The sequence below is a fragment of the Acomys minous genome (genome assembly GCF_964271855.1).
Source record: "Acomys minous genome assembly, chromosome: 7".
NCBI lineage: Eukaryota > Metazoa > Chordata > Mammalia > Rodentia > Muridae > Acomys > Acomys minous.
In genome coordinates, this window is record NC_140488.1 from 102,786,192 (window position 1) to 102,810,035 (window position 23,844).

The 23,844-nt window shown below is 44.4% G+C and overlaps 1 protein-coding gene across 6 annotated transcripts in view; it reads right to left on the reverse strand.

The window, feature by feature from the left end:
* Positions 1-2,135: 2,135 nt before the first annotated feature.
* KDM5C (lysine demethylase 5C) overlaps positions 2,136-23,844 on the reverse strand; it is a 42,918-nt gene continuing 21,209 nt past the window's right edge. For 2 of the 6 annotated variants that reach the window (XM_084789478.1, XM_084789477.1), the window contains exons 13-26: positions 17,959-18,078; positions 17,655-17,849; positions 14,095-14,276; positions 13,892-14,016; positions 13,592-13,739; positions 12,805-12,910; positions 11,865-12,223; positions 11,118-11,256; positions 10,533-10,712; positions 10,234-10,371; positions 9,470-10,051; positions 9,113-9,191; positions 8,777-8,976; positions 2,136-8,525 (exon numbers count right to left, since the gene is read on the reverse strand). In XM_084789478.1, coding sequence (XP_084645604.1) covers positions 8,160-8,525; positions 8,777-8,976; positions 9,113-9,191; positions 9,470-10,051; positions 10,234-10,371; positions 10,533-10,712; positions 11,118-11,256; positions 11,865-12,223; positions 12,805-12,910; positions 13,592-13,739; positions 13,892-14,016; positions 14,095-14,276; positions 17,655-17,849; positions 17,959-18,078 — 2,919 coding nt within the window. In that variant the 3' untranslated portion in view covers positions 2,136-8,159. The remainder of the gene's footprint in view (positions 8,526-8,776; positions 8,977-9,112; positions 9,192-9,469; positions 10,052-10,233; positions 10,372-10,532; positions 10,713-11,117; positions 11,257-11,864; positions 12,224-12,804; positions 12,911-13,591; positions 13,740-13,891; positions 14,017-14,094; positions 14,277-17,654; positions 17,850-17,958; positions 18,079-23,844) is intronic. The other 4 variants (XM_084789480.1, XM_084789479.1, XM_084789482.1 and 1 more) reach the window with 3 other exon arrangements.

Here is a 23,844-nt window from a genome sequence, read left to right on the forward strand (position 1 = left end):
CTCCCGAGTGCTGGGATTAAAGGTGTGTGCCACCATGCCTGGCTCCAGCTCCTTTTTATTTTTGCTTTTGTTTTGTTTTTGAGACAGTGTCTCACTGTGTAGCCCTTCCTGGCCTAGAACTTGCAATGTAGACCAAGCTGGCCTCACAGTCACAGATATCCACCTGCCTCTGCTTCCTGAGTACTGGGATTAAAGGTGTGTGCCACTAGGTCTGTTGTTCCCTTACTTTTTCCCTGTGTAGAGAAAGCTGGCTTCTAACTTGAGATCTTATTTTTTCTTCTTCCTGGGTACTGGGGTTAGTCATATGCTGCCATGCCCAACTGTTTTGTCCATTTTTAGATTGTAGTGTCTTTTTATCGATAAATTATTTTTACAGTTAGAACAGTAAGTTCTTAGATACATGAATTAAAAATGTATTTGAGGAGCTGGCTCGGCAGTTAAGAGCCTGCAGGTGGTGTTCTGGCTTCTTCTGGCCTCCAAGGGTACCTGCACTTGTGTGCACATCTCCATGCACAAATGCAGAATTACAAACAAGACTTTAAAATCTCTCTCTCTCTCTCTCTCTCTCTCTCTCTCTCTCTCTCTCTCTCTCTCTCTCTCTCTCTCTCTCTCTCACACACACACACACACATACACACACAAACTTCTGCAGGCTGCCTTTTTACTTCTTGATAATGTCCTTTGATAAAGAATCAAATGCTGATGAAGCACGAGGCATCTGATGTTGCTCCTTCTTTTGGTGTTATATTTTTGAATCCATTGCTGGCTGGGCATGGTGGCACACACCTTTAATCCCAACATTTGGGAGGCAGAGGAACCTAGATAGATCTCTGTGAGTTTGAGGCCAGTCTGGTCTGCATAGTAAGCAGCAGACTAGTCAGGGCTATATATTGAGAACTTGGTTCAAAACAAAAACAAACAAGAATACATTGCTGAATTTAAGGTCATAACCAACTACAGTTCCTTCTAAGAGGTTTTTGGCTTTATCTCTTAAATTTACATAATTGATCCATTTTGAGTATTTGGTAGGGGGTCCAATTTCATTCTCTTGCCTGTCAAAATTCAGTTGTTACAGCATATGTGAAGGAGACTATTCACTTCCTTACTGTAAAGTGCTACCCTTGTCAGAAACTAACTGGCTGACTGGGAGAAATTAGATGAGTTTGATCTCCAGCATCATTTGCTCTTTTTTTCAAGATTATTTTGGCCAGGCAGCAGTGGCACACACCTTTAATCCCAGCACTTGAGAGGTGGAGGCAAGCAGATTTCTGTGAGTTTGAGGCCAGCCTGGTGGGGATGTGGCGGGGTATGTCCTCTCCATTATACAACCAAGTTTAGCACTGCTAATGAAGGCTTGTCTAGGTACCAAAGTCCCAGCCTCTCCCTCAGCTCACAGAAGAAAGCCCTTTAAATGATTGGAAAGGGTCTCTTTGAAATAAAATTTTGGCATACTTTTTGTAAGTGTATATGGTAAAATTTCCCCCCTTTCTTTCACCAGAGACCTCTGTATTATTGACAGGGGGAAAAACAGATCTCTTGAAACACACTGAGTTCTAAGTGCTAATTTCTGCGGGTCCAAACTATCAATATGGTTCACCAGTGAGAGTGGGATTAGATTATACATGAAAACTTGTCCTGAGTCAGGAGACTTTATGAGTTTCTGGATACTTTTTCTTTTTTCTTTTCTTTTCTTTTTTTTTCTGTTGTTTTGTGTTTAGTCTTTTGAGACGGGGTTTCTCTGTATAGCCCTGGCTGTCCTAGACTCACTTTGTGGACCAGGCTGGCCTCAAACTCACATTGATCCTCCTGCCTCTGCCTCTGCCTCCCGAGTGCTGGGATTAAAGGTGTGCACCACCATTTACATTATTTAAATATACACAATATACATGACATAAAGAAGGGGGGCTGGAGAGATGGCTCAGAGGTTAAGAGCACTGGCTGCTCTTCCAAAGATCACGAGTTAAATTTCCAGCAATCACATGGTGGCTCACAACCATCCACAATGAGATCTGGTGCCCTCTTCTGGTACACAGGCATAATACTGTATACATAATAAAAAAATAAATATTTTTTTTTAAAAAAAGAAGAGAAGGGGAGGAAGAGTTATTTCTTCTCTGGGAATTAACAGAAAATAATAGAGATACAACATTTAAAAATTTATTTTTATTACATCTATTTATATGTGTGCACACACACATGGAGATCAGGACAACTTGCGTGAGTCTCTTACCACATGGATCCCTGGGATTGAATTCAGGTCATCAGGCTTGTGGAGCAAGTGCTTTTACCCACTGGGCCATCTCACTGGCCCAAGATACAACACATGTATAAGACAAAACAAACAAACAAACAAACAAACAGAAAATGGAGGATAAAACTGCCAAGTGGCAAGATCTTAGAAGCAAAGAAAAATAAAAATAGAAAAGTGGACTTATTATTTAAAATGAATATCTGAATAGTAATATGCATTCAGTGTTCCCTCAGGTCCACTAAATTATGTGCAGGTCTGGAAGCTTACACTTGCTCCACGGTCACCCCTCCTCTTCTCATCATCTGAGACCTCAGGCAGCGGTGGCGGCAGCGGCAGCGGTGGGGGTGGGGTGGGTGGGTGGGGGCTCCTTGAGACCACACAACTAAGGGATACAATATTCAAGCTTGGCCTATAGATGCTCTGCATGACATGGTGGCATCTGGTACAAGTGGCTAGTTTCACAGTTACAGCCACTTTGGGTTTGTTCTGAAGAAAACCAAGAAGAAAACCCCCTCAATAGGAAAATTTCCATCATATAAATAAATGGTAAAAAAGCTTAAGAGAGCTGCCGGCTGACTCATGTCTACTCACACAGTCAAGGATTTGGAAGGAACACGACTGAAATGCTGAAAAGACATCTGAGGACAAAGGCCTACGTGATGTGATGTCTTTCCATCATGGAATGAGCATACAGTGAGAATTTTCATGACCCACACAAACAAGCACCGCTGTAGAGAAGATCTCAGAACAGATAGTCCAGTCTGTGGATGTGGCCAATCTCTATCATCTTTATCCTTACCAACAGACTGAACAAAGTGGCCATGATGCTCTAAAGGGTGCCTTGAAGGCCAATCTGGTTATAGATTACTGCTGAATATTCACCACGTCAACAAGAAGTCTAAACCCTTTATCTTGATGGTAACTGATTACACAGGCACTGCAAGAAGCTACTGGTCCTCCAAAACCCTGGAAAAAATTCTCAGTTGCAAACATTCTACCTCTCATGAGAAAAAGGAAGAAAGCACAGGTTGGGCCAAGAGGCCAGAAAGCAGAGCCAGGAGTATGAAAACTCATCTCCAGTCATGGAATCAAATCAAGAAACTTCATTTGCCTAGCAAGATTTGCCTAGCAGTTGCCGCTTCCAATGGCACACATGTATCATTTGCTCTCTCTGAACTGTTCTGTCTGCGTGTGCCTTTCCCACAACAGTATATTAGGGAAGTGTTAGGGATGGATAACGTGTTAAGTTTCACAGATCCATCCACAGAGAACAGTACTTGAGCCATATGTAGGGATTATGCCCAAAGCAGTTCATTCATATTTAGCACCTAGAGGTTAATGTTGTAATGGGATGTGACTTAAGAGAACTTAAGGAATGACTGCATTTTGTATGTGGAAAGGACATAAATAAGTACTAGCGTGAATCACGTTAGCTCATTTCTAAGATGACCCCTCAATGAACCCCATCTTCTAGCAATTACATTTTTTTCCAAGACAGGGTTTCTCCATGTAGCCTTGGCTGTCCCGGACTTCATTTTGTAGACCAGGCTGGCAACTATATTCTTAATTCTTTCCTTCTGAACATGGTCTAGACCTTTTACCCTAATGAATATTGTCAATTGCAAAAACAATGGACTATTTCTTCTGAGATTAGAATATGGAGTCACTTTTTCTTTCTTGCCCATCTTGATTTCATGAAGCAAGCTGCCATGTTGTGAGCTGCCCCATGAAAAGACCCACCCACACGCAATGAACTGACTCAATCCTGTCCAACAGCCAGGAAGAAACTGAATCCTGCCACCAGCCAATGACAGGACTTCTAAGTAGACCCCAACCCAAGTGAATGACCCTGATAAACTCAGCTAAATTGTTCTCAGATTTCTAACCCAAGAAGGCAGGAACTAAATGGTGCTTTATGGCCGCTCTGGCTTTTTTTTTTTTTTTTTTTTTTTTTTTTTTTTTGAGACAGGGCCCCTCTACAACTCAGGCTAGCTTCAAATTTGCTGTCTTCCTGTTCTTCCCTCCAAAGGTTTGGTTTTAGAGGTTATGTGCCAGTCAAGCTATTGTCTTACAGCAATACATACCTAGCAGACAGGTATGGGAATTACACAGGAACTTAGCAATACAGGCTTCTGTCTACCCAGCTAGCATTGTTGAGGTCCCAGTTTACTAACAGTAAAGTTCCATGACGAACCAGCTACTCAGACCACTTCTGATATATAAATAGGGCTTTAGATTTACAGAAGAGAATCACAGCCCTGTTTGGGGGTGGGGGTGAGGGTGGGCCCAGTGTATTATCCCAGGTGTCTATTGCTTACATGTTTACTAAGAACTTTGCCAAGTATCTTACACAGAGCATAGTACCCAGAGTTTAAGTGTCAGAGGTCTTAATTTCAGATCTTCTACGACACCAGGTTAATGTTTCTTTCAGGGCTCTGATGACCATGGCCCAGACGGGCCCTACTTCCAGAGTGTCATCCTTGATCAGGGGACTTCATACAGTGCAGATGGAACACAATTCACATGCAGCGTAGGGTTGGAAATGCTGCTCTATCTGCCTCTTTCTAAACTGACTGTGCAAGGCTCCCACTCCACCCTAGAAGACAACTCAGGTTTGCTTCTTATTTTTGTTTTTCCTTCAGAAACTCTCCTGTAGGAAGTTTCAGGTAGGAGGGGACTCATTAAACCTAGTATTTTGGACATGATTTAAGGCACAGAGGCACTGACAAGCTAGAGGCAGAAAGAAATGGACAGTTTGGACCAAGAGAGGATATAGATGCTGGTTATAGTGGCACACCTTTAATCCAAACACTCAGGAGGCAGAGGCAGGCAGGTGCCTGTGTCTGAGGTCAGCCTGGTCTACAGAGTGACTTCCAGGACAGCCAGGGTTACATAGAGAGGCCCTGTCTCAAAAAGAGAGGGAGAGAAGATGAGGGGGGAATTTGTCCTTTCCTTTTTTTACTTTGTCCTTAATAGAAGCAGTATCTCCTTCCATCCCCTGCCTACTCGGATGCTATGCTGACAGGAGTGGAAACGTCTGGTAGGGTATAGCAGCAGGAAGGGATCTGTAAACTAAATGGCTCTGAGGTAAAAAATCTTCCCATTTATTTGGTACTCTCTTGAGGGAAGAGGGAAACCTCAACTGAGAAAACGCCCCCATCAGATCTTCTTCGATTGGTAAGTGATGTGGAAGGACCTAGCTCACGGTGGGCTGTGCCACCCCTGAGAGCTATATGAAAGAAGACTGAGCAAGCCAGTGAGCAACACTCCTCCATAGCCTCTGGCTCAGTTCCTGCCTCCTTCCCTGGATGATGGACTATAAACTGTAAGATTAAATGGACCCTGTCCTCCCCAAGTGGCTTTTGTTGTGGTGCTTTATCACAGCAATGGAAATCCTAAGCCGGTTCTGCATCAATGATGGCTACATATAACCTGTGAAAGGGGCAAATAGTGTTACGAGGGATATGGCAGACTGAAGTGCAGAGCTGAGAAAGGCTGTCTGAGGATTGGTAAGGGATAGGCCCATACCACAAAGGACCCCTACAGTGGCCTGAGCAGTTCACTAACCTAGGAGTGGCTATAGGTTGTAGACACCGTCTTTTCCTCTCCTATGACTTCTCCCAGTGTCTGGTGGCTTGGAGTAGAGTAGTAGTGAAATGTCAAGATTAAGCTCATTTAGGTTCTTGTCCCAGGTGTCTCTTCCGCTACCTCCAACTCTCACTGGAAACCATGATTAATCCCAATGGGTGGGCAAAGGCAGCCTTTCCCCCTTGACTACAACTTAGAATCAAAATGGACCCAGTGCAGTATTCACTGTTAACTGGTGTTTACTTTTCAACACAGACTAAAAGACTGGACAAAGCAGATCTGAGCCATGTTCCTACCACTGAAAGTCACCACAAGAGGGTGGAGAGATCTCATATCATTAGATTTGTAGCAACTAGAAATCCTGGGAAAGGAGAAATGGAGCAAAAGGACCCTTCTGAACATATAAATGAGGAAGGGCAAAGTAAGAGTGCTGGTGCGCTGAGTTCCTGAGCTAGGGATCAAGACTTGACTTTAGCCTGTAACACCTTATCCAACCTTGAGAGGAGGAGAAACCTTGGAGAAGCCAGGGATGCCTGGACGCCAGCTAGTGCAGCAGGGCCTCCAAGCTTTTGCTTTCTCCTCTACCCCACAGGTAAACTCTGGACAGAGTACACTCAGAACCACAAGAATGCTTCTTAGTCTTTAGAGGGTTAGGGTTCCTTTATAAATATGATACAGTCTGGTGGGTCTTATCTGGGAAAAAATGCATATAGGTACCCACAAAAAAGTGTATAAACATATTTCAGGAGGGCAGTCCCTGATCAAACCTAGTCCCTTCATCTTTCAGGCTCAAAAGGGGGAAAATCTAACTACCATAGGACTATTAATAGGCTTGAAGCTACTATGCCAAGTCAAAGAAGCCAGACACAAAAGGATCATATATTGTATAATTTCATTTATATAAAATGTCCAGAAGAGACAAATGGGAGTGGGGAGGGAACACCTAGGGAATGTGGGGTTTCTTCTGAGGGCCATAAAAACATTCTAAAATTTTTTTTGCAGTGATGATTCATTCAATGACTGAAATATACTAAAAGCCATTGAACCGTATACTTTAAGTGGATGAACTGTATGGTATGCAAATTTCATCTAGATAGAACAGTGTAACAGTGACACAGAAATTACAAATTAACCACACATTCATTAGGGGCAGAAAGAACAGAGAAACATCAAGGATGGGCTGACTCACCAAATTACGTATCTAAAAGAGCTGGAAACTATACCTCAATAAAGCCACAAAGAAAAAGTCCGCTGGAGAACAGAAAACTGAGAGCACAAAGCTAGGGGAAGCTGTTGTGCAAATTACCAAGAGGGACCAGCGCCCACCAGTCTGAAGACAGGGAAATAAATGGCTTGGGGGAGGAGCAGGAGCTCTTCTCTAAGGTTACAGAGAAGCTGGTGAGATTCAGATTCAGAGCCCTGCTTCCCTGCTCCTGGCCCTGGCACTACCACCTGCACTGCAGCTGCTCCATTAACAGGCGAGGAAGGTTCTGCTCTCCTTTTGAAGAGAAATGCACTTCAGAAACATGTTTCCAAAAAACATTCCTAAGGGTTTTATTTCTAACGAGGAAAATAATAAAATAAAATTAAAATAGGCTTTAGTTGGGACAAAGTTTCTTGTTTTGCTTTTTTTTTCTTCTTTTGAACAAATTAATTACACACCAACAATCTTCTTTTATTACAGCATGAACCCAGGAGGAGGAAAGGAGTCAAGGGAGGATGGGTGGGAAGGGTTGAGGTGGGTGTGTGGACAAGCACCAAAAGCCTTCAGACCATAGGCAGCCCTGCTCAACCCCAACAAAATTCATTTAAAATTAAAAAAAAGTGAGGACAGCTGTGTGAAGTTTCCTCCTCCTGGGTGGAACAGTAAGGGGAAGGGAAAAGATGAAGGAGAGAGGAAAGAAGTAAAAAGGAGCACGTGAGGTGGGGAGGGGAGGTTAGTGTAGCATGGCCTGACCCAGGACCAGAACTGGGGATAAGGGAGAGGTCCCCCAGTTTGCATGTGCCCTGGATTTGTCTCTGGAATGGTGCTGGCCCTGCCCCAGTTGATCCCCTGCCCACCTGTCTATTTGCCTCTGGTGTCTGGGAATGCTGGTTAGAGGTTACCAGGGATGCAGGACTCCAGGGGCCGGCCCCCAGGAGCTGAGGTCTGAACAATACCTTGGAGTCAGAATATAAAAGTCACGGTCTTGGGGGTGGTGGTGAGGGGGGAGTCTCTCCACCTACCCGCCCACCTCCAAGAAGCAGGCTTGATGGTCAGAAAGGATCCTTGAGGCCAAGGAAGGATCTTTGTTGGGGTCTGTGCTAGGCTCAGCCACTGTCACAATTGTTGCCGAGATGGCTGCTGTGGGCAGGACATCAACAGCCGGGAAGTCAGAGTAGAGAAAGGGGCTGAGGTGTCTGAACCAGCCTCTAACACTGGCTCTAAGCCATCCTGGTCCTCCTGGGTGCTGGGGCTGCCACTGGTGGGGAAGGGTACAGGAGGGACCTCACCCCCAGTCTCCTCCTCCAGCTCCTCTTCCTCCTGGACTTCCTCGGCTTCTGGTCCTGAGCTCCGTACCCTCTTTGGCTCTAGCTCCTCTCGGGCCGAGTCATCGGCCTCCCCACCCCGATCCACCTTCCTCCGTCGTCTCCTCTCTAGGGCTCGGCCTCGTGGCCGACTCCCATGGCGCTCTGCCTTCTCCAGCTGTGAACACAGAAGGCAAAAATGCAGGCTATACGTGGGGTCTGGTGGGGCATGGCTATAATCTCAGCATTTACGAGGCTAAGGCAGGACAATATATATATAGCAAGTTACCAAGCCCGTCAGGGATACATAACAAGATACAATCCCACCCTCCCTCTCTTCTAAAAGGCAAGTACAGGCAAGTAGTCGGGGCCTGCGAGCTCCCTGCCTACTTGGCCTGGCCTGGCCATGTCAATGACTTCTCTCCTTACCTCCAGAAGTGTGTGGACCCTCTCCAAGTCTGGAGGCTGCCCAGCCTGCAGCAGCTGCCAGATGCTATGATTCTCATCTAGGGTCACCTCAAGCAGATCCCCTTCCATCATAAGCTCCTCCAGTGGGGCTCGGGTTGCTTCAGGCAGTTCCAACACAGGGCCAGTCAACTGTGGTAATACCGAGGATAGTAGCTCCAGATCTGGAAGATGTGGGGACAGGCTAGATTAGAGACTGTCCTTGGTCTTATCCTACACCACTATAACAGAGCTGAGGACATCAGGGGCCACACTGGTAATACCCATTCAACATCCCACTCACACTACAGCTAGACCTACCTCTCTTACCTGAGCCCTCCTCTGTGGCTACCTTTTCAGGACTGGTCACACTGTCCCCATTCTCCAACAGCCCCTGGACCTATCAAATATCAAGATCAGGAAAAGGCAGGGGGTAACTGAACTGAAGAGCCAGGCCCTACTCTTCCTTTACCCATGCCAAACCTGGAAGAGTCTACCTCCTGGAGGAAGGTAAACAAGGGGTGCCAATAGAGAGCAGGGTCTAGGAATGTGGACAGATAGAGGATGGAACAAAAAAACTAGGCCAAAGAAGATTTAAAGCTAGAGAGCGGGGGCAGTGCTGGAGCCTATGCTCAGGTGACAGGAATTTGAGGTTAAGAGCTGGGCTAGGAAGCTCACCTTAGGCATAGTGCCAGTGCCCTCTCCACCATCTGAAGAATAAGCAAGGGATTCCTCAGGCTTGGATTCAGCCTGTAGCCGTTGGCGGAGTTCAGCCAGCCGTCCCAACAGAGCAGTCACTTCCTCAGAGGCCAAAACCTGTCTGGCACGGCCTTGCCAGCTGATGGCTCTCTCTGTGAGGCACTGTAGAGCCTCACCCTCAGGCAGCCGCACAGGCAGTCTCTGTAGGGCTACCAGCAGTGCCAGGATGGTTTCCAAGCGTGGGCGCCGTGAGCGCATACACAGAGGGCACAAGAATTTGGTGTCCCATTCCCACCAGGCCAGCAGTGGGGATGAGGTAAGACTGGGCCTCTGGGAGCTGAGGAGGCGGGGTACTGTCACACACCGCCCATGGAACCAGTCCTGACACAGGTCACACTGCAGAGCTCCCACCCCAGCTGGCACTTGCCCACACACGCAGATAGAGGCTGTAGAGGATGCTGTTGTCGATGATGCCAGTGGACTTGGCTTGGCTGAGTTGGTACGACGAAGCTGCAGGATCCCTTCCTTCTCCTTCTGCTCCCCCTCTTTGAAGGCCACGATCTGCCGTGCCCAGGAAAGGGGGAAGAACAGGTAAGCAATTTGATTCCTTCGGTCTCTGGACTCAACACCCCACTCCCAAACCAGGAAAACTGAGCTCAGGGAGCAAGTGGTCTGCCCATGGTCACAGGGTTCAGACAATCATCACCAGGCTCTTTACACCCATCTGTATCTAAGCTTCTTACCACAGAGCCTGGGTCCCTGAGGTCCTGCGCAGACAGCCCCAACAGCTCTGTGTCAGATTTGTACAACCCCAGCTCCTTCTCCATCCACCGGCTGCGTTTGGTGCTGTCTGAGCCGGCGTCTGCACACGGGCAGAGCACCTGAGGCAGGCAGACAGAGGCAAATGACCAGGCTTCCCTATCTCCCATATCCTCTCCTCCCCTCACCCATGACCCCCTCAAAAGCTCATGTTCTCATATAAACTACCTCAAAACAGCCAGCCAGGGAAGAAGAGGGTATAGGTAAAAGTGCCAGGCCTCACCTCCAATAATGTGTAGCAGGAGTTCTTCTTGAGAAAGGTCTTGGAGGCCTTCTCCCTCCAGGAGTGTGCGGTCAGTACCTGCAGCTCTAGCTGTCTCAGTTCTTCCAGCCCCACAGGGAGGTCCCGACCCACAGCTACAAGGCCCTCCAAGTCATCCAAGCAGGGGTAGTGGTCACCATTCTGAGCACAGACGAGAGAGAAAGGCAAGTTGAACTTGCAAATACCTACTAATTCTCCGTATCTGGCCTGAGCTGGGATGGTCTGCCCTCACAGTCTCAAAGCAGAAACAGCCAACACTGTCCTCAGGAATACCCTCCACCATGCATGACACCTGCATCTACTCACTGGCTCAGTCCAAGTAGCCAGCCGGTCAATTTCCAGGGATACTGGACAAGCTATGCTTTTGTGCTCTTCCTTTTCTACCTACTGCCGGGTACCTGTCCTTTTCTACTCTCAACACACCTGCCTCCTTGCTCTACCATCCTCATCCTGACCAGCACCCCACTTCCTTCAGGACAGCCTCATAAACGCAATGCAAGAACATTTTGCCTTGTCATAATGTGGTACCTCAGGGCTGGTCCTTACTTGGATCTCATCCACATCAGCAATCCACGCCCGGGCCTTAGCAAGAGCCTCCTTGAGAGACTGGATATTGGGCAGATGAACAGGGATGTTTTCTGCTTCGTGGATTATGGCCTCAAGCGTGGCTGGTGGATGCTTCTGCCTAAAGACAACAAAAGGAGGAGCTGGGGAGCAGGCCAGTTTGATCTATGGATCAGAGTCCAACCTGATCAGTAGCTATATACAGCTGTGCACTTGTCATTCCTGCTGCCGCTTCTGTGCTTTTATGTTGGTAAACGTGGTTGCCAGGCTCTGCTTTCTTAAGATTTCACACACCCATACATCCTCTGCCATAGCTCTGCACCTATGTTTGCCACTGTCAGCTTGCTAGGAGATCACATACTAACCACCTGTATTATCCTGTGACACCCCATGTGTGTGGCATCTTTTTACCTATACCCACTCATCTGCTTGTTTCCTGTGCTGCTGAGCATGTATACATGCTGACCTATTGGTATTGGGCTACACACACACACACACACACACACACACACACACACACACACACACACACAAACTGTTCTCCTCAGCCTACCTATGCCTCTATGTATACAGACTTAAAAAGAAAAAAGAATGAGACAAGGAGCAAAAGAGCAGAGAAACTCAATAGACCTACACAGGACGCCCAAGGCCACCCACAGCCATTCTCTTCAGATTTTCCACTACATTTTGAAGGTAAAGAATGGCAGGGAGGGGACAGGTTGGACTTACCTGGCCTCCAGGCAGAGGTGGGCTTTCTCTTCCCAGCGTTCAGCGATGGTCAGCAGCTCCTGAAGCTCTGCCTGGGCCTTATCCACAGCAGGGCTAGGGGCTACACTGGCCCCCGCAACCAACAGTCCCCGCATGATGGCCAGGGTACCCCTTCGGGCAGAGGGAGCCAGCGTGCGTTTTACCTCATCTAACCACCGTGCCTGCTCCACCTGCCGTTGAAGCTGCTGGGCTTCAGGTACCTCCACCCCCAGCTGTTGCCCTTTCTCCAACAGGGACTGCAGCAGCCCTGGACTGGAGGGCTGTGAGAGCAGGGCCTCACGGGCCTCAGTCTGGTAGGCTTCCACCTGTTCCAGAATACCCTACCAAAATAATAGGATGAAGAACACACCTTTCAGTTAGAACCACTAAAGAGGTCCCCCCACATATCCTTGCTCCAGCACCTCTCAACACAACCTTTTGAGAACTGGAAATCTAACATAAACTGAACTCTTGTTCTCTGAATTCTGTAACAGTAGTTCCTCTAAGAGCTGACTACTCATTATGATGCCCTGGGGATTGAATTAAAATGTAAATTTCTAGGCAGTTTTATTTATGATTAATCAGAAATCTGTACTTCATTTATGTTTGTATGGGATTCTGTTCTCAAAGCACTTCTTGGTGCTTTTCTTTACCCTAAGAAAAATTATGCTACATAAACTCTCATGCTTACTCTGAGGTGCCCTGCCTTCTCCATCCTACTTCTATTTTTATGAACTTTATTCATTGTTTGAAACCCAACAAACACCCTTGTTATCTTTTCTTTCACTTAGGCAAACCTTCCTTTGACACAGCATCTTGTACTCATATCCCTGCTCCCTGTCCCAAGTCCCAAATCTAAAAACTTGCTCATACTATTTTCTCACACATGCACCCTGCCTTACCTAAGCCCACCTCTCCTCACCTTGACATCCCCAATCTGGTGCATGGCACAAGGCAGGTTGTTCATCTGGCCCAGAAAATCCCGTAGCTCAGCCAAAGTCATTTGTAGACCAGCCTCCCTGTCAGGACTATGAAGTTTTATGTGTGAGATTTCAGATCCAAACCCACCCAGGTCCCTCCATCCATTTGTGCCCAAACCATTCCTCACCATATCTGTTCTACTTTGATCTTGTGCCTCAATGTTCGCATAACTGCCTAGGCTACAGAGGGAGGGTTTTTAAATCTAAGCATCTTCATAGGATGAAGGGATAGGAAGAGAGAGGGAAAGTCAGAGGGTGAAGGAGTTTATAAACTAGTGATGGGTAACAGAAGCCAGACTTTCTTCTTACACCCACCACTGATCAACATGGAGCTGGAGACAGAACCCAGAACCTCACATACTAAGAAAACATTAAGTTACACTGTCAGCCCCTAGACTTTAAAATCCACCCTCTACTGCAATTATGCTCAGGTTTTCTTGTGTCCTATTCTATGCCTAAACCTCCCACACTTCCCCCTGCCCACAAATTCCCTAATCTTCTATAGACACTGATAAAATAAACACTTCCAACTTTTCCTTATTGCTAAGGCTCTCCTTCTCTATGAAAAGTTACCTGCCCTCCTTGCTCTCTGCAGTACTACTTCCCAGGCCATCTCACACATGTCAATTTCTTGCTAATGTTTCATGGGCCCCACTATACTCAGAATCCACCCCTTATAACACACTTTTCATCAGGCTATCTGTGCTGCCACACCTCGCACCAACATACCCAGCTTCCTGGCCACTGACCAATCCCAGAGCCCGGGACACACAAGCCTCTGCCTCACTCAGGCAGTTCTTCAGTCGCTGTAGAAGCTCACTGTTAGGAAACCTTCGTTCACGTGCCTCAGACTCTAGTGCTCTCAATTCCTCAAGGCCTGGAGATAGAAAAAGGGCAGCAAGGAATAGGCAGTGTTAAGTAAAGGCAGAGGGAAAAGGCCAGGGATACAGAAGAAAACAGAACTTGTCTGTGGACTCCCTCCAACCATTCCTCCCACCCCCACCCTGCGCGCATGCCCCAATCACTCACTGCGCTTCCGCCCATCTTCCACCTCCAGGGCCACTCGTACTTTGTTAGCCCAGGTGTCAAAGGACTCGGCTCGAACTTTCAGTTTATGCAGCATGGCAGGGAGCTCATCCAAAGTGTACCGATACCTGGAAAAGAATAGGACAAAGCACATTTTAGCCCAACTTTGCACTCTCCTTCTTCCTTCAGGTAGGCCCTAGACTTACCGAAGGTACTGCCGGCTACTGGAGCACTTGCAGAGGTCATTGATGTGAGAAAGGCAGACAAGGCCATCTGGGCAGTCATAGCAAGCCAGGGCAGATAGGAAACATGTGGTTTTGCACTTTATGCACTGACGTTCATCATCTGGAAGCAGCTCAAAAGCCTCGCGCTCAGCCTCGGTGATACCCTGGGGGCATACAACCCACACATTATTCAGAACCAGACAGGGTGGCAGAACCCCATCTCAGCCATCTATGATGATGGCTGTGGAGATTGGAAAGTCAAACTGGTCATCACATCTGCCCTCTGTCAAGTCTACAGCATCAAAGCAGGGGTTCACACAGATCGGAAGTGACTGGATCAGTGTGGACTTCAGGATAAAAAAAATTATGAAGACAAAAAACTTGGGGTGTGATTCAGATTAGGAGCTGGGCATTGTGGCAAATGTTTGTAATTCCAGCCTTCAGAAGGCTGAGGCTGAAGGATTACTGTGAACTCAGTGCCAGCCTGGGCAACATAGCAAGATAATGTCTTACAGAAGCAAACACAAGGACAAGCGAGAGGACTCAGCAAGTAAAGGTTCTTGCTGCACAAGCCTGGCAGCCTGAATTCAACTCCCAGAGCCCATGTTAAGGTAGAAGGAGAAATGGACTCCCAGAAGTTGTCATCTGACCTCCACAAGCTCACCACTGCATGTGCACCACCCAGCCAGTAAGTAAAAAGCAATTACAATAAAATATTTAAAACAAAAATAAACAAAAAACAACAAAGGGCCTTTTAGTGAGAAAGATGAAGAACGTAGCCCTAGGCAGCAGAGAGGTGGGGATGGAAAGTCTTCCTAGGAAACAATGCTGGCCTCAGTTATTCAACATGCACTATGTTCCAGATACTGCTCCTGCTTAGCAAATGGAAACACTGCACACCAACAGGGCTTATAGGAACACAACTGTACAGGGTTTTGTTGTTGTTGTTGTTGTTTGGTTGGTTTTGTTAAAAAAGAAATGCATGCCTAAAAATGGAAAGCCAAAGATGCAAATATGTCAGAGCCACTGAGAGACAACAATTATGAGCAATTTTAGGGATTTTAAGAAGAAATGTTGGCTGCAAAAGTTTTGTCTTACATACCAACTTTAGAAACAAACCTCTGTGAGGCATGAGGTCAATGCAAATGACAGGTCTCCCTCCACTGTTAATGGGGTTGAGACTGTTCATTCATCATGAAAGAATCACTTAAATCTTTCTGGATTTCTTTGCTCCTCTTGTCAGCAGAACTATCATCCTTGCTGGATTGCTCTAAGTATTTCAATTAAGAACTTAATATAATAACACTGGATTATGAAGCACTCAGCAAATATCATTAGCTTGTTTGTAGGTAAGATGCATCTCATAAGCATCTTATTTTACTAAAGGGTAACAAAGAAAACCAGCAACTTGTCCAAGTGAGGATCTAATTCTAGACAATTTTTAATCCAAAGTTAGAGAAGCAAGGATGAAGCCCCTAGATTTCTTCAGATCAGGCACAGCTGTATATTGAGACTTCTCCATAAAAACATTCAAAACCACACATCATCACTTCAAGACTAGAGGGCCCAGAACTTATCTCTGAGTTAAGTGCCAAAGGTACAGAATTCTTACAATCTTGATTTTTGTTCCTTTTCATACTGTGACATAGCACAGGGCCATCATTTAATAACATAGTGAATAGGATACATGGAAAAGCTAAGAGATTTACCAACTAATACAACAAATGAGAAGCTTCAGACTTCCAATATTTCTATAGCTGAAGCCTGTACTATATCTAACGTTCACAGCAAAGTTATGAGTGTGTGTGTGTCTATGTGTGTATGTTTTAAGACAAGCCTTGCTACTGTAGCCCGGGCTGGCCTGAAATTTAGGGCAATCCTCTACTTGTTAGTTAAATGCTGAGATTATAGGCATGTACTACCATAGCCAGCCTGTGCATGCACTTTAAACTAAAAACGCATTATCCCCCAAATAGGCCACTCAGGATCCCTTAAGACCAGCATTCTTTGTAATTTTTTCTTTCTTTTCCAATGTTGGGGATCAAACCCAGTATCTTCTACATGCTACGTGGCACTCTGCCATTGAGCTATAATATTAAACTTACAACATCATGTCATGGAGGATCCTCATTGCAGCTGTTCCCTAACCAGACAGGCATAGCAATAGCCACTCAGCCATACACAACTGACATATACTTATGGAACATCTATTGAAGTAGGATTACTTTCTACGTAACACATTATTTTACCCAAGTTAATGGATCATTGGAAATTAAAAAAATAGCTGAGGGTATTGGAAAGATCGTTCAGCAGTTAAGAGCACTTGTTATTGTAGAGAATCTGGGTTCAGTTCCCACTACCTACATGGCAGCTCACAAATGTCTGTAACTTCAGTTCCTGTGGATCTAATACCCCAGTTTTGGTCTCAACAGATACTGCATACACACAGTAGACTTAACATATGTGCAGGCAAAATACCCATACACATAAAAATACCTCTTACTATGTAGCCTTGGCTGGCCTGGAATTCACTACATAGACCAGGCTGTTCTAAAAATTCACAGAGATCCACCTGCCTCTGCCCCTAGAGTGCTGGGATTAAAGGTATGCACCATCTTGCCCAGCTGTAAATCACAACAACAACAACAACAACAACAACAACAACAACCACCTTTAGGGAAAACAAAAACAAAAACACAAAAATAGCTAGGTATGGTGGCGCATGCCCATTAATTTCAAGACTCAGGAGACTGTGAAGAAGGATAAAACAAACAAACAAACAAACTAAATCTTAATAAATAAATAAAACAGAATTTCCTAAGAAACATTCTATATTTCAATCATTTTCTTCATGTATCAATATTACTACATTGCAAGAGTAGTAGTAGATTGTTTTGGAAATATCAACTTACTCAAGTTTTACAATATCAAGCTTAAGCCAGGTGTGGTGGCGCACGCCTTTGATCCCAGCACTTAGGAGACAGAGGCAGGCAGACTTCTCTCTGAGTTAGAGGCCAACCTCTAAAAAAGCAATTTTTAAGATAGCCAGGGCTATACAGAGAAACCTTGTGTGAAAAACAAACAAAATTAAGCTCAAGTATTTATTACCAATTTACAAGGAGGGAAAGTGAAACTATGACTTACATTCTAAGTAACTTGATGAAGTGACCAAAAAGATCAGCAACAGGGGTTTCATATGTCTGCCTATTTTAGTGGCTCATCTGCGTAAGGATGATAACCACTATCACTGTAGCCTGCCATTACTGACCAAATATCATTAACTTGCTCAGTGACCCAAAAAGACAAACTGAATTTCCATTTTTCAGATGAGGAAGCTCACCCTCAGTGATATAAACTGACCTGTGTAAGTTGCCAGGCACTGTAAGGGCTGAGAACAAAATGTGGTTTTCAACTCACATGTACCTAGCTCTTTTTACTACAATCCAAGAACAAAGGCTATGCCCATCTATCCCCAGAAGTTAGCCTTGCCTTCCCCAGCCTTTACCAAGTTAGGATCCCTGACCGAAAGCTCTACTACTCACCTTTTCCAACAGAGCCTTTCGTAGACGCCGCTCCTCCTGCACCATAATGAACATCTCCTTGTGTACGGCTGCTGCCAGGTTCAGGTCCAGCTTCTCGGGGCAGGCAGCCATCTTGCAAATAAGCTCCTCATGAGAAAAGACACAGTATCTTCGTAGCCGGCGGTAGTGCTCGATGCACTGGCGCCCAGCAGGCAACTGTGGACAGGTTTAAAGTTCAACTTGGCCAACCCTGAAGCCAGCGGTGTCTTGGCTTCCCCACAATCTTTCTGTTTCTCCCTACCAGCCCACCACACTCCAGACTTACCCAGTCAGCAGTGCAAAAGTTGACTGCCTCAGCGAAGTTGTAGCCTTGGTTGAAACCACTGTGGTAAGCACGAGGAAAAGTGATAACAAATTCTCCTGCACACTGGTTTGTGCGAACAACCTAAGGGGGCAGAAAAAAGGCTAAGACACATAAATCAAGGTTTTCCAGTTGTTAGTAACCTGACCTAAAAGCAGGGTCCTAAAGGAGAGAAAGGAAAGCTTCAGGGAACACAGTGTGACAACAGAATCCCAGGCCTCTGCTCTGAAATGTGATGTGAGTCACAAGGCATAGGAAGCATATTCATCAAGTCACTTCAACTTTTTCTTTTTTAAAAAAATTAATTTATTTATTGTATATTGAGTGTTTAGCCTGCATGTACACCTGCACATTAGAAGAGGGCGCCAGATCTCACTATAGATGGCTGTGAGCCACCATGTGGTTGCTGGGAATTGAACTCATGATCTCTGGAAGAACAGACAGTGTTCTTAACTGCTGAGCCAACTCTCCAGCCGCCCCCCCCCCAACTTTCTTAATAATATATATATATATTTTGGTTTTCAAGGCAAGGTTTCTCTGGGTAGCCCTGGATGTCCTGGAACTCACTTTGTAGTCCAGGCTGGCCTTGAACTTACAGAGATCCACCTGCCTCTGCCTCTGCCTCCTGAGTGCTGGGATTAAAGGTGTATGGCACTGTGCCCAGCTCCTAGTAATATTTTAATAAAATTATAAATATCACTTTCCACTAAGATGACCATAATTCACATTAATACTCATTTTACTGTACAGTTTTGGGAGTCGATGCTTCTACGTACTCGTTACAAAATATCAGGTGGTGTTATTCTCTTTCCCAGGGCCAATCATATGCGTCTCTTCTGATTACTGGAATATTAGCTTTAACCAATTTAAATAATATGGAAGATGGCTCAGCAGTTAAGAATGTGCAATGCTCTTACAGAGGACCCTCTGAGTTAGGTTCCCAGCACCCACACTGGGTGGGCTCATAACTGCCTATTACTCCAGCTACAGAGGATCTGATGCCCTCTTCTGACCTCCGCACACATCTGCACCCCACATACACATACCCACACATATACATATAAGTAAAACTCTTTTTTAAAAAAAGCATCCACTTTCTCAATTTGCTTAGTTTTCTATACTAACTTGAGCCCTAACTTCCTGATAGGAGTCCAAACATCCTTTCCTACACATTTACCTTTCTCTAAGTCAGCTTTGTTGGGTTTTTGGGGGGAGGGGGTTGTTTTTGGAGATACGGTATTACTACATATGTAGCCCTGGCTAGCCCTGAACTCACAATTCTGCCTCAGCTGGGATTATATGTGTGTATCAACACATCCAGCTTCATGCAGATTTCTTATCTTCCTCATCTGAACCTCTTATCTTCCTTGAAGCCTGTGACAGATCTGTTTCCTAGATCCTATGCTCTTCTCTTTGTTCGTTTATTCCTTTGCTGTGCTTGAACATGGTCAGAAACAGCTTATTTGGGAGGGAGGTGTTTAGTCTAACTCTTACATATGACTGCAACATAGAATTCCAAAATAAAAATTATTTCAAAGGATTTCTGTTGTTTACAAGGTCTTACTACACTAGCGCTGGCTGGCCAAGTACTCAGTACGTAGTCCAAGGTAGTCTTGAACTTGAGGTAATTCTACTTGGTTCTCACAATTACTGGGATTACAGGTATGTGTTACCATGCCCAGCTCATTTCAAACTTTTTTTGGTAGATTATGTATTATGCCTACATATACACCTGCCTGCCAGAAGAGGGCACCAGATCTCACTATAGATGGTTGTGAGCCACCATGTGGCTGCTGGTAATTGAACTCAGGACCTTTGGAAGGACAGTGCTCTTAACCTCTGAGCCATCTTTCCAGCTCCTTATTTTGAGCTCTTTACTAAGTCTTTAAAAAGATTTCAGTGCTGTTCAAAGAATTCTGAATTAAACCTGTTTCTTCTTCAAGATGTTCATCCGATTCTTTTGCTCTCAAGTCTTTGACCAAAAAAATTCACAAGATATATCTTGGTATGGATCTACTTTTTTGGATACTAGGTAGGCTTCTTTGATTCAAGAAACAATCCTTCAGAGAACATTTTCTTTAAGGCTATAGAAGCAGCTCAATGGTTAAGAGCACTGGATGCTTTTTCGGAAGACACAGATTCAATATCCAACCTTCACATGGTGACTAACAAACTTCTGCAACCCCACTTCCAAAAGATGGAACGCCCTGTTTTGGCCTTCACCAGTACCAGTAATAGACATACTGCACACACTAACATGCAGGCAAGACACTCATACATATAAAATAAGAATCTCACTTTTAACTTTTTCAACAATTTTACTAATAATTCTACCATTTTGTCTACTCTTTGTAATTTCTATTATTTGAATATTAAATTTACTATGCAAATTTTGTAATTTTGTAATATCTTTTCTTTCTTCTTCATTTGTTTGTTTTGTTTTTGAGACAGGGTTTCTGTGTAGCCCTGGCTGTCCTAGAACTTGTTTTATAAACCAGGGTGGCCTTGAACTCAGAGGTCTGCCTGCCTCTGACTCCCTGAGTGCTAGGATTATGGGTATGTACCACAGCGCCTACTTTCATCTATTATTTCAAATATTTTCTGTGTCCTACCCCTGGATTTTACTTTTGCTACTAAAATGTCAATATTCCAAGAGCTCAGTAGATCCTCTATATGCTTCTGAAACAGCATACTGCTCTTCAGGTTTGCAGTCTCGCTTATTCAAGACACTCAGTGGAAGCCCTAGACAGAACTTAATCCCATTTATAGTGTTGTTTTTCCCACACAGACATACAAATGGGAAATTCATGGACTTTTCCATTTTAACAATGTACTTTTTGCAGTCTTCAGTGTGACAAAACTGGCACCTTTTTCTCTCCTTTACAGATCTTAGCACCCTCAGCATATAATTGTTTTCTTTCCTTAAGTTTAAATTTTTCACAGAAAAAAGAAAGAAAGAAAGAAATATAGATTCTCCTTGTCTTATCTGACCTCCCCAGATCACTATTCTTGCAATAAGGACATTATTATGTAACACAAAGGCTGTTTGAGAACAAGGACTACCATGCCTGGGCAGCCAATCTAATAACCATGCCAGATGCAGGGAGTAACAATATGGGTGGCATCTAGAGCATGGCACGATGGACAAACAAATGAAGAGCTAATGCCTTACATCTTAATGCCCTTAAGACAGCCCTGGCTGTCCTGGACTCACTTTGTAGACCAGGCTGGCATCAAACTCACATCAATCCACTTGCCTCTGCCTGTGCTGAGTGCTGGGATTAAAGGCGGGCACCACCACGCCCAGCTCTAAAGCAACTGTTCTTTTCTGAAATTTCTTACTAAATATTTTGGGCTGCAATTGACCATAGATAACTACAACCATAGAAAAGTAAAACAGTATGATAAGTATTTGAAGGTGTTAACAGGGATTGTTTTCCTTTTACATTTTATGCCTCCCTGCCAAGCTTACCTCCAAGTTGCTTTCTTACTATTTGGTTCTATTTTTTTCTAGGTTTTGTTGTTATTGCTTCATTTTGATTACCTGATAATCTGTGGCTGCCTACTTATTTTCAAGAGACAAAAAAAAAAATGGTGAACGAGAAGTACATAGGTGACATTTATCAACTTGTGAGCTTCAATGCAGGATGATCTGGCTAAACAATTTATTTTGGGAAATTCTAGAGTTGATTTTTGTTTTTCTTTCTTCTTCCTTCTCCTCCTCTTCTTCTTCCTCCACCAGTCAAATCCCCAAATTCCCCTTACCCTCTAAAATGTACTCCTACTTTCTGTCTGCAGGAAATGACCCAGCTGTCAGTAAGCTTACAGCCAGGTGAGGAAAATGGCCAGGATCCAGTATGTATACAAAGATGAATCCGACGATTTTTACTCAAATTCTACCTTTAATTGCACCTACGAGATCACAACCCTCTGTTCTAATTTCTTCAGAAATAAATCTTTGAGAGTGAGGCAATGTCATATTATCAGACACAAATGATGGGAATCTCAGTTTCTTATATATGCATGAAACCATCCACCATTACCTCCAGAATGCCAGGTTCTGTTAAGTACAACTCTTCTTTTTTTAAAAAGATTTATTTATTATGTATACAGCGCTCTGCCTGAATGTACACCCGCAGGCCAGAAGAGGGCCTGCATTACATTATAGATGGCTGTGAGCCACCATGTGGTTGCTGGGAATTGAACTCAGGACCTCTGGAAGAGCAGTTGGTGCTCTTAACCTCTAAGCCATCTCTCCAGCCCTACTCTTAAGTGATTATTACAAAGTATTAAAGTGGGTTGGTTCTTATGTGTTCTCAGCAATGGCTTAAGATTCAATTGATCGGGGCTGGAGAGATGGCTCAGTGGTTAAGAACACTTGTTGCTCTAGCAGAAGACATAACTTGGGTTCCCAGTACCCATATCAGGCAGCACAACCTCCTGTAACTCCAGGTCCAGAGGATTAAACATCTTCTACTTGCCTCCAAAGGCAGCCCCTCCCCCCACCACTACATGCACACATACACACAGTTACATATACACATAAATAAAAGTAAAATAAATCTAATTTTAAAAAAAGACTGAACTGTACTGTCTGCTTTTTAGTGTCAAGACTTTTATTGCTGGGGCTGGAAAGATGGCTCAGTGGTTAAGAGCACTTGTTGCTCTCATAGAGGACTTAGGTTTAATTACTAGCACCTACATGGTGCCTCACAACCATCTGTAACTAGTCAGATCTGGGAATCTGATGCCTTCTGGCTTCCTTGGCCATCAGGCACACACATGCAGGGAAAACACTCATATACAAACCTAAAAGAAAATTTTAACATCTTTTTTTTTTTTTTTTTTTTGCCTTTTGAGACAGGGTTTCTCTATGTGTATCCCTGGCTGTCCTGGACTCACTTAGTAGACCAGGCTGGTCTCAAACTCACAGGATCCACCTGCCTCTGCCTCTCAAGTGCTGGTATTAAAGGTGTGCACCACCACGCCCAACCTAAGATCAATTAAAAAAATTAGCATTGTCTCTTGTTTTTTCCATCTCTGTGATTCATCTTTTTAAAAATCCTTTTTTTTTTTTTCATTTTACTGGGTTTCAATAAGGAAAAGTAGCCATTTACATGTTCAATTTGTTTCTTTTTTTTTTAAAAAGATTTATTTATTTATTATTCTGTATACAGTGTTCTGCCTGTGTGTACACCTGCACATCGGAAGAGGGCACCAGATCATATTATAGATGGCTGTGAGCTCCCATGTGGTTGCTGGGAATTGAACTCAGGACCTCTAGAGGAGCAGTCACTGCTCTTAACCTCTGAGCCATCTCTCCAGTGTTCAATTTGTTTCTTTAACCAAGAATTTTCACAAAAATTTTTAAAATTTTATTTATTTATTTTGTATACAGTGTTTTGTCTGCATGTACACCTGCACATCAGAAGAGGGCATCAGATCACATTATAGATGGTTGTGAGCCACCATGTGGTTGCTGGGAATTGAACTCAGGACCTATGGAAGGACAGCCAGTGCTCTTAACCTCTGAGCCATCTCTCCAGCCCCTCACAAAATTCACTGCTAGCCAACATGCAATGAAAGGATAAGTGCCAGGTTAAGGATCGAATTCTCCAAGAAAAGTACATTTTCTTTCTTTCATTTATTATTCATTTACTTGGTGCTAGTAATTAAAGCTATGGTCTCTGAACTATATATCCACCTCACTAGCCTGCTAATACATATCAAAAAAATAGTTTGTTTTAGCACAGTAATTCCTCTGCTAGGATTCCAGAATAATTTAAGGCATATCGACAGCTAATATAAACTTCCCATTAATGCTGTATCATCATCACATTTTCTTCTTCT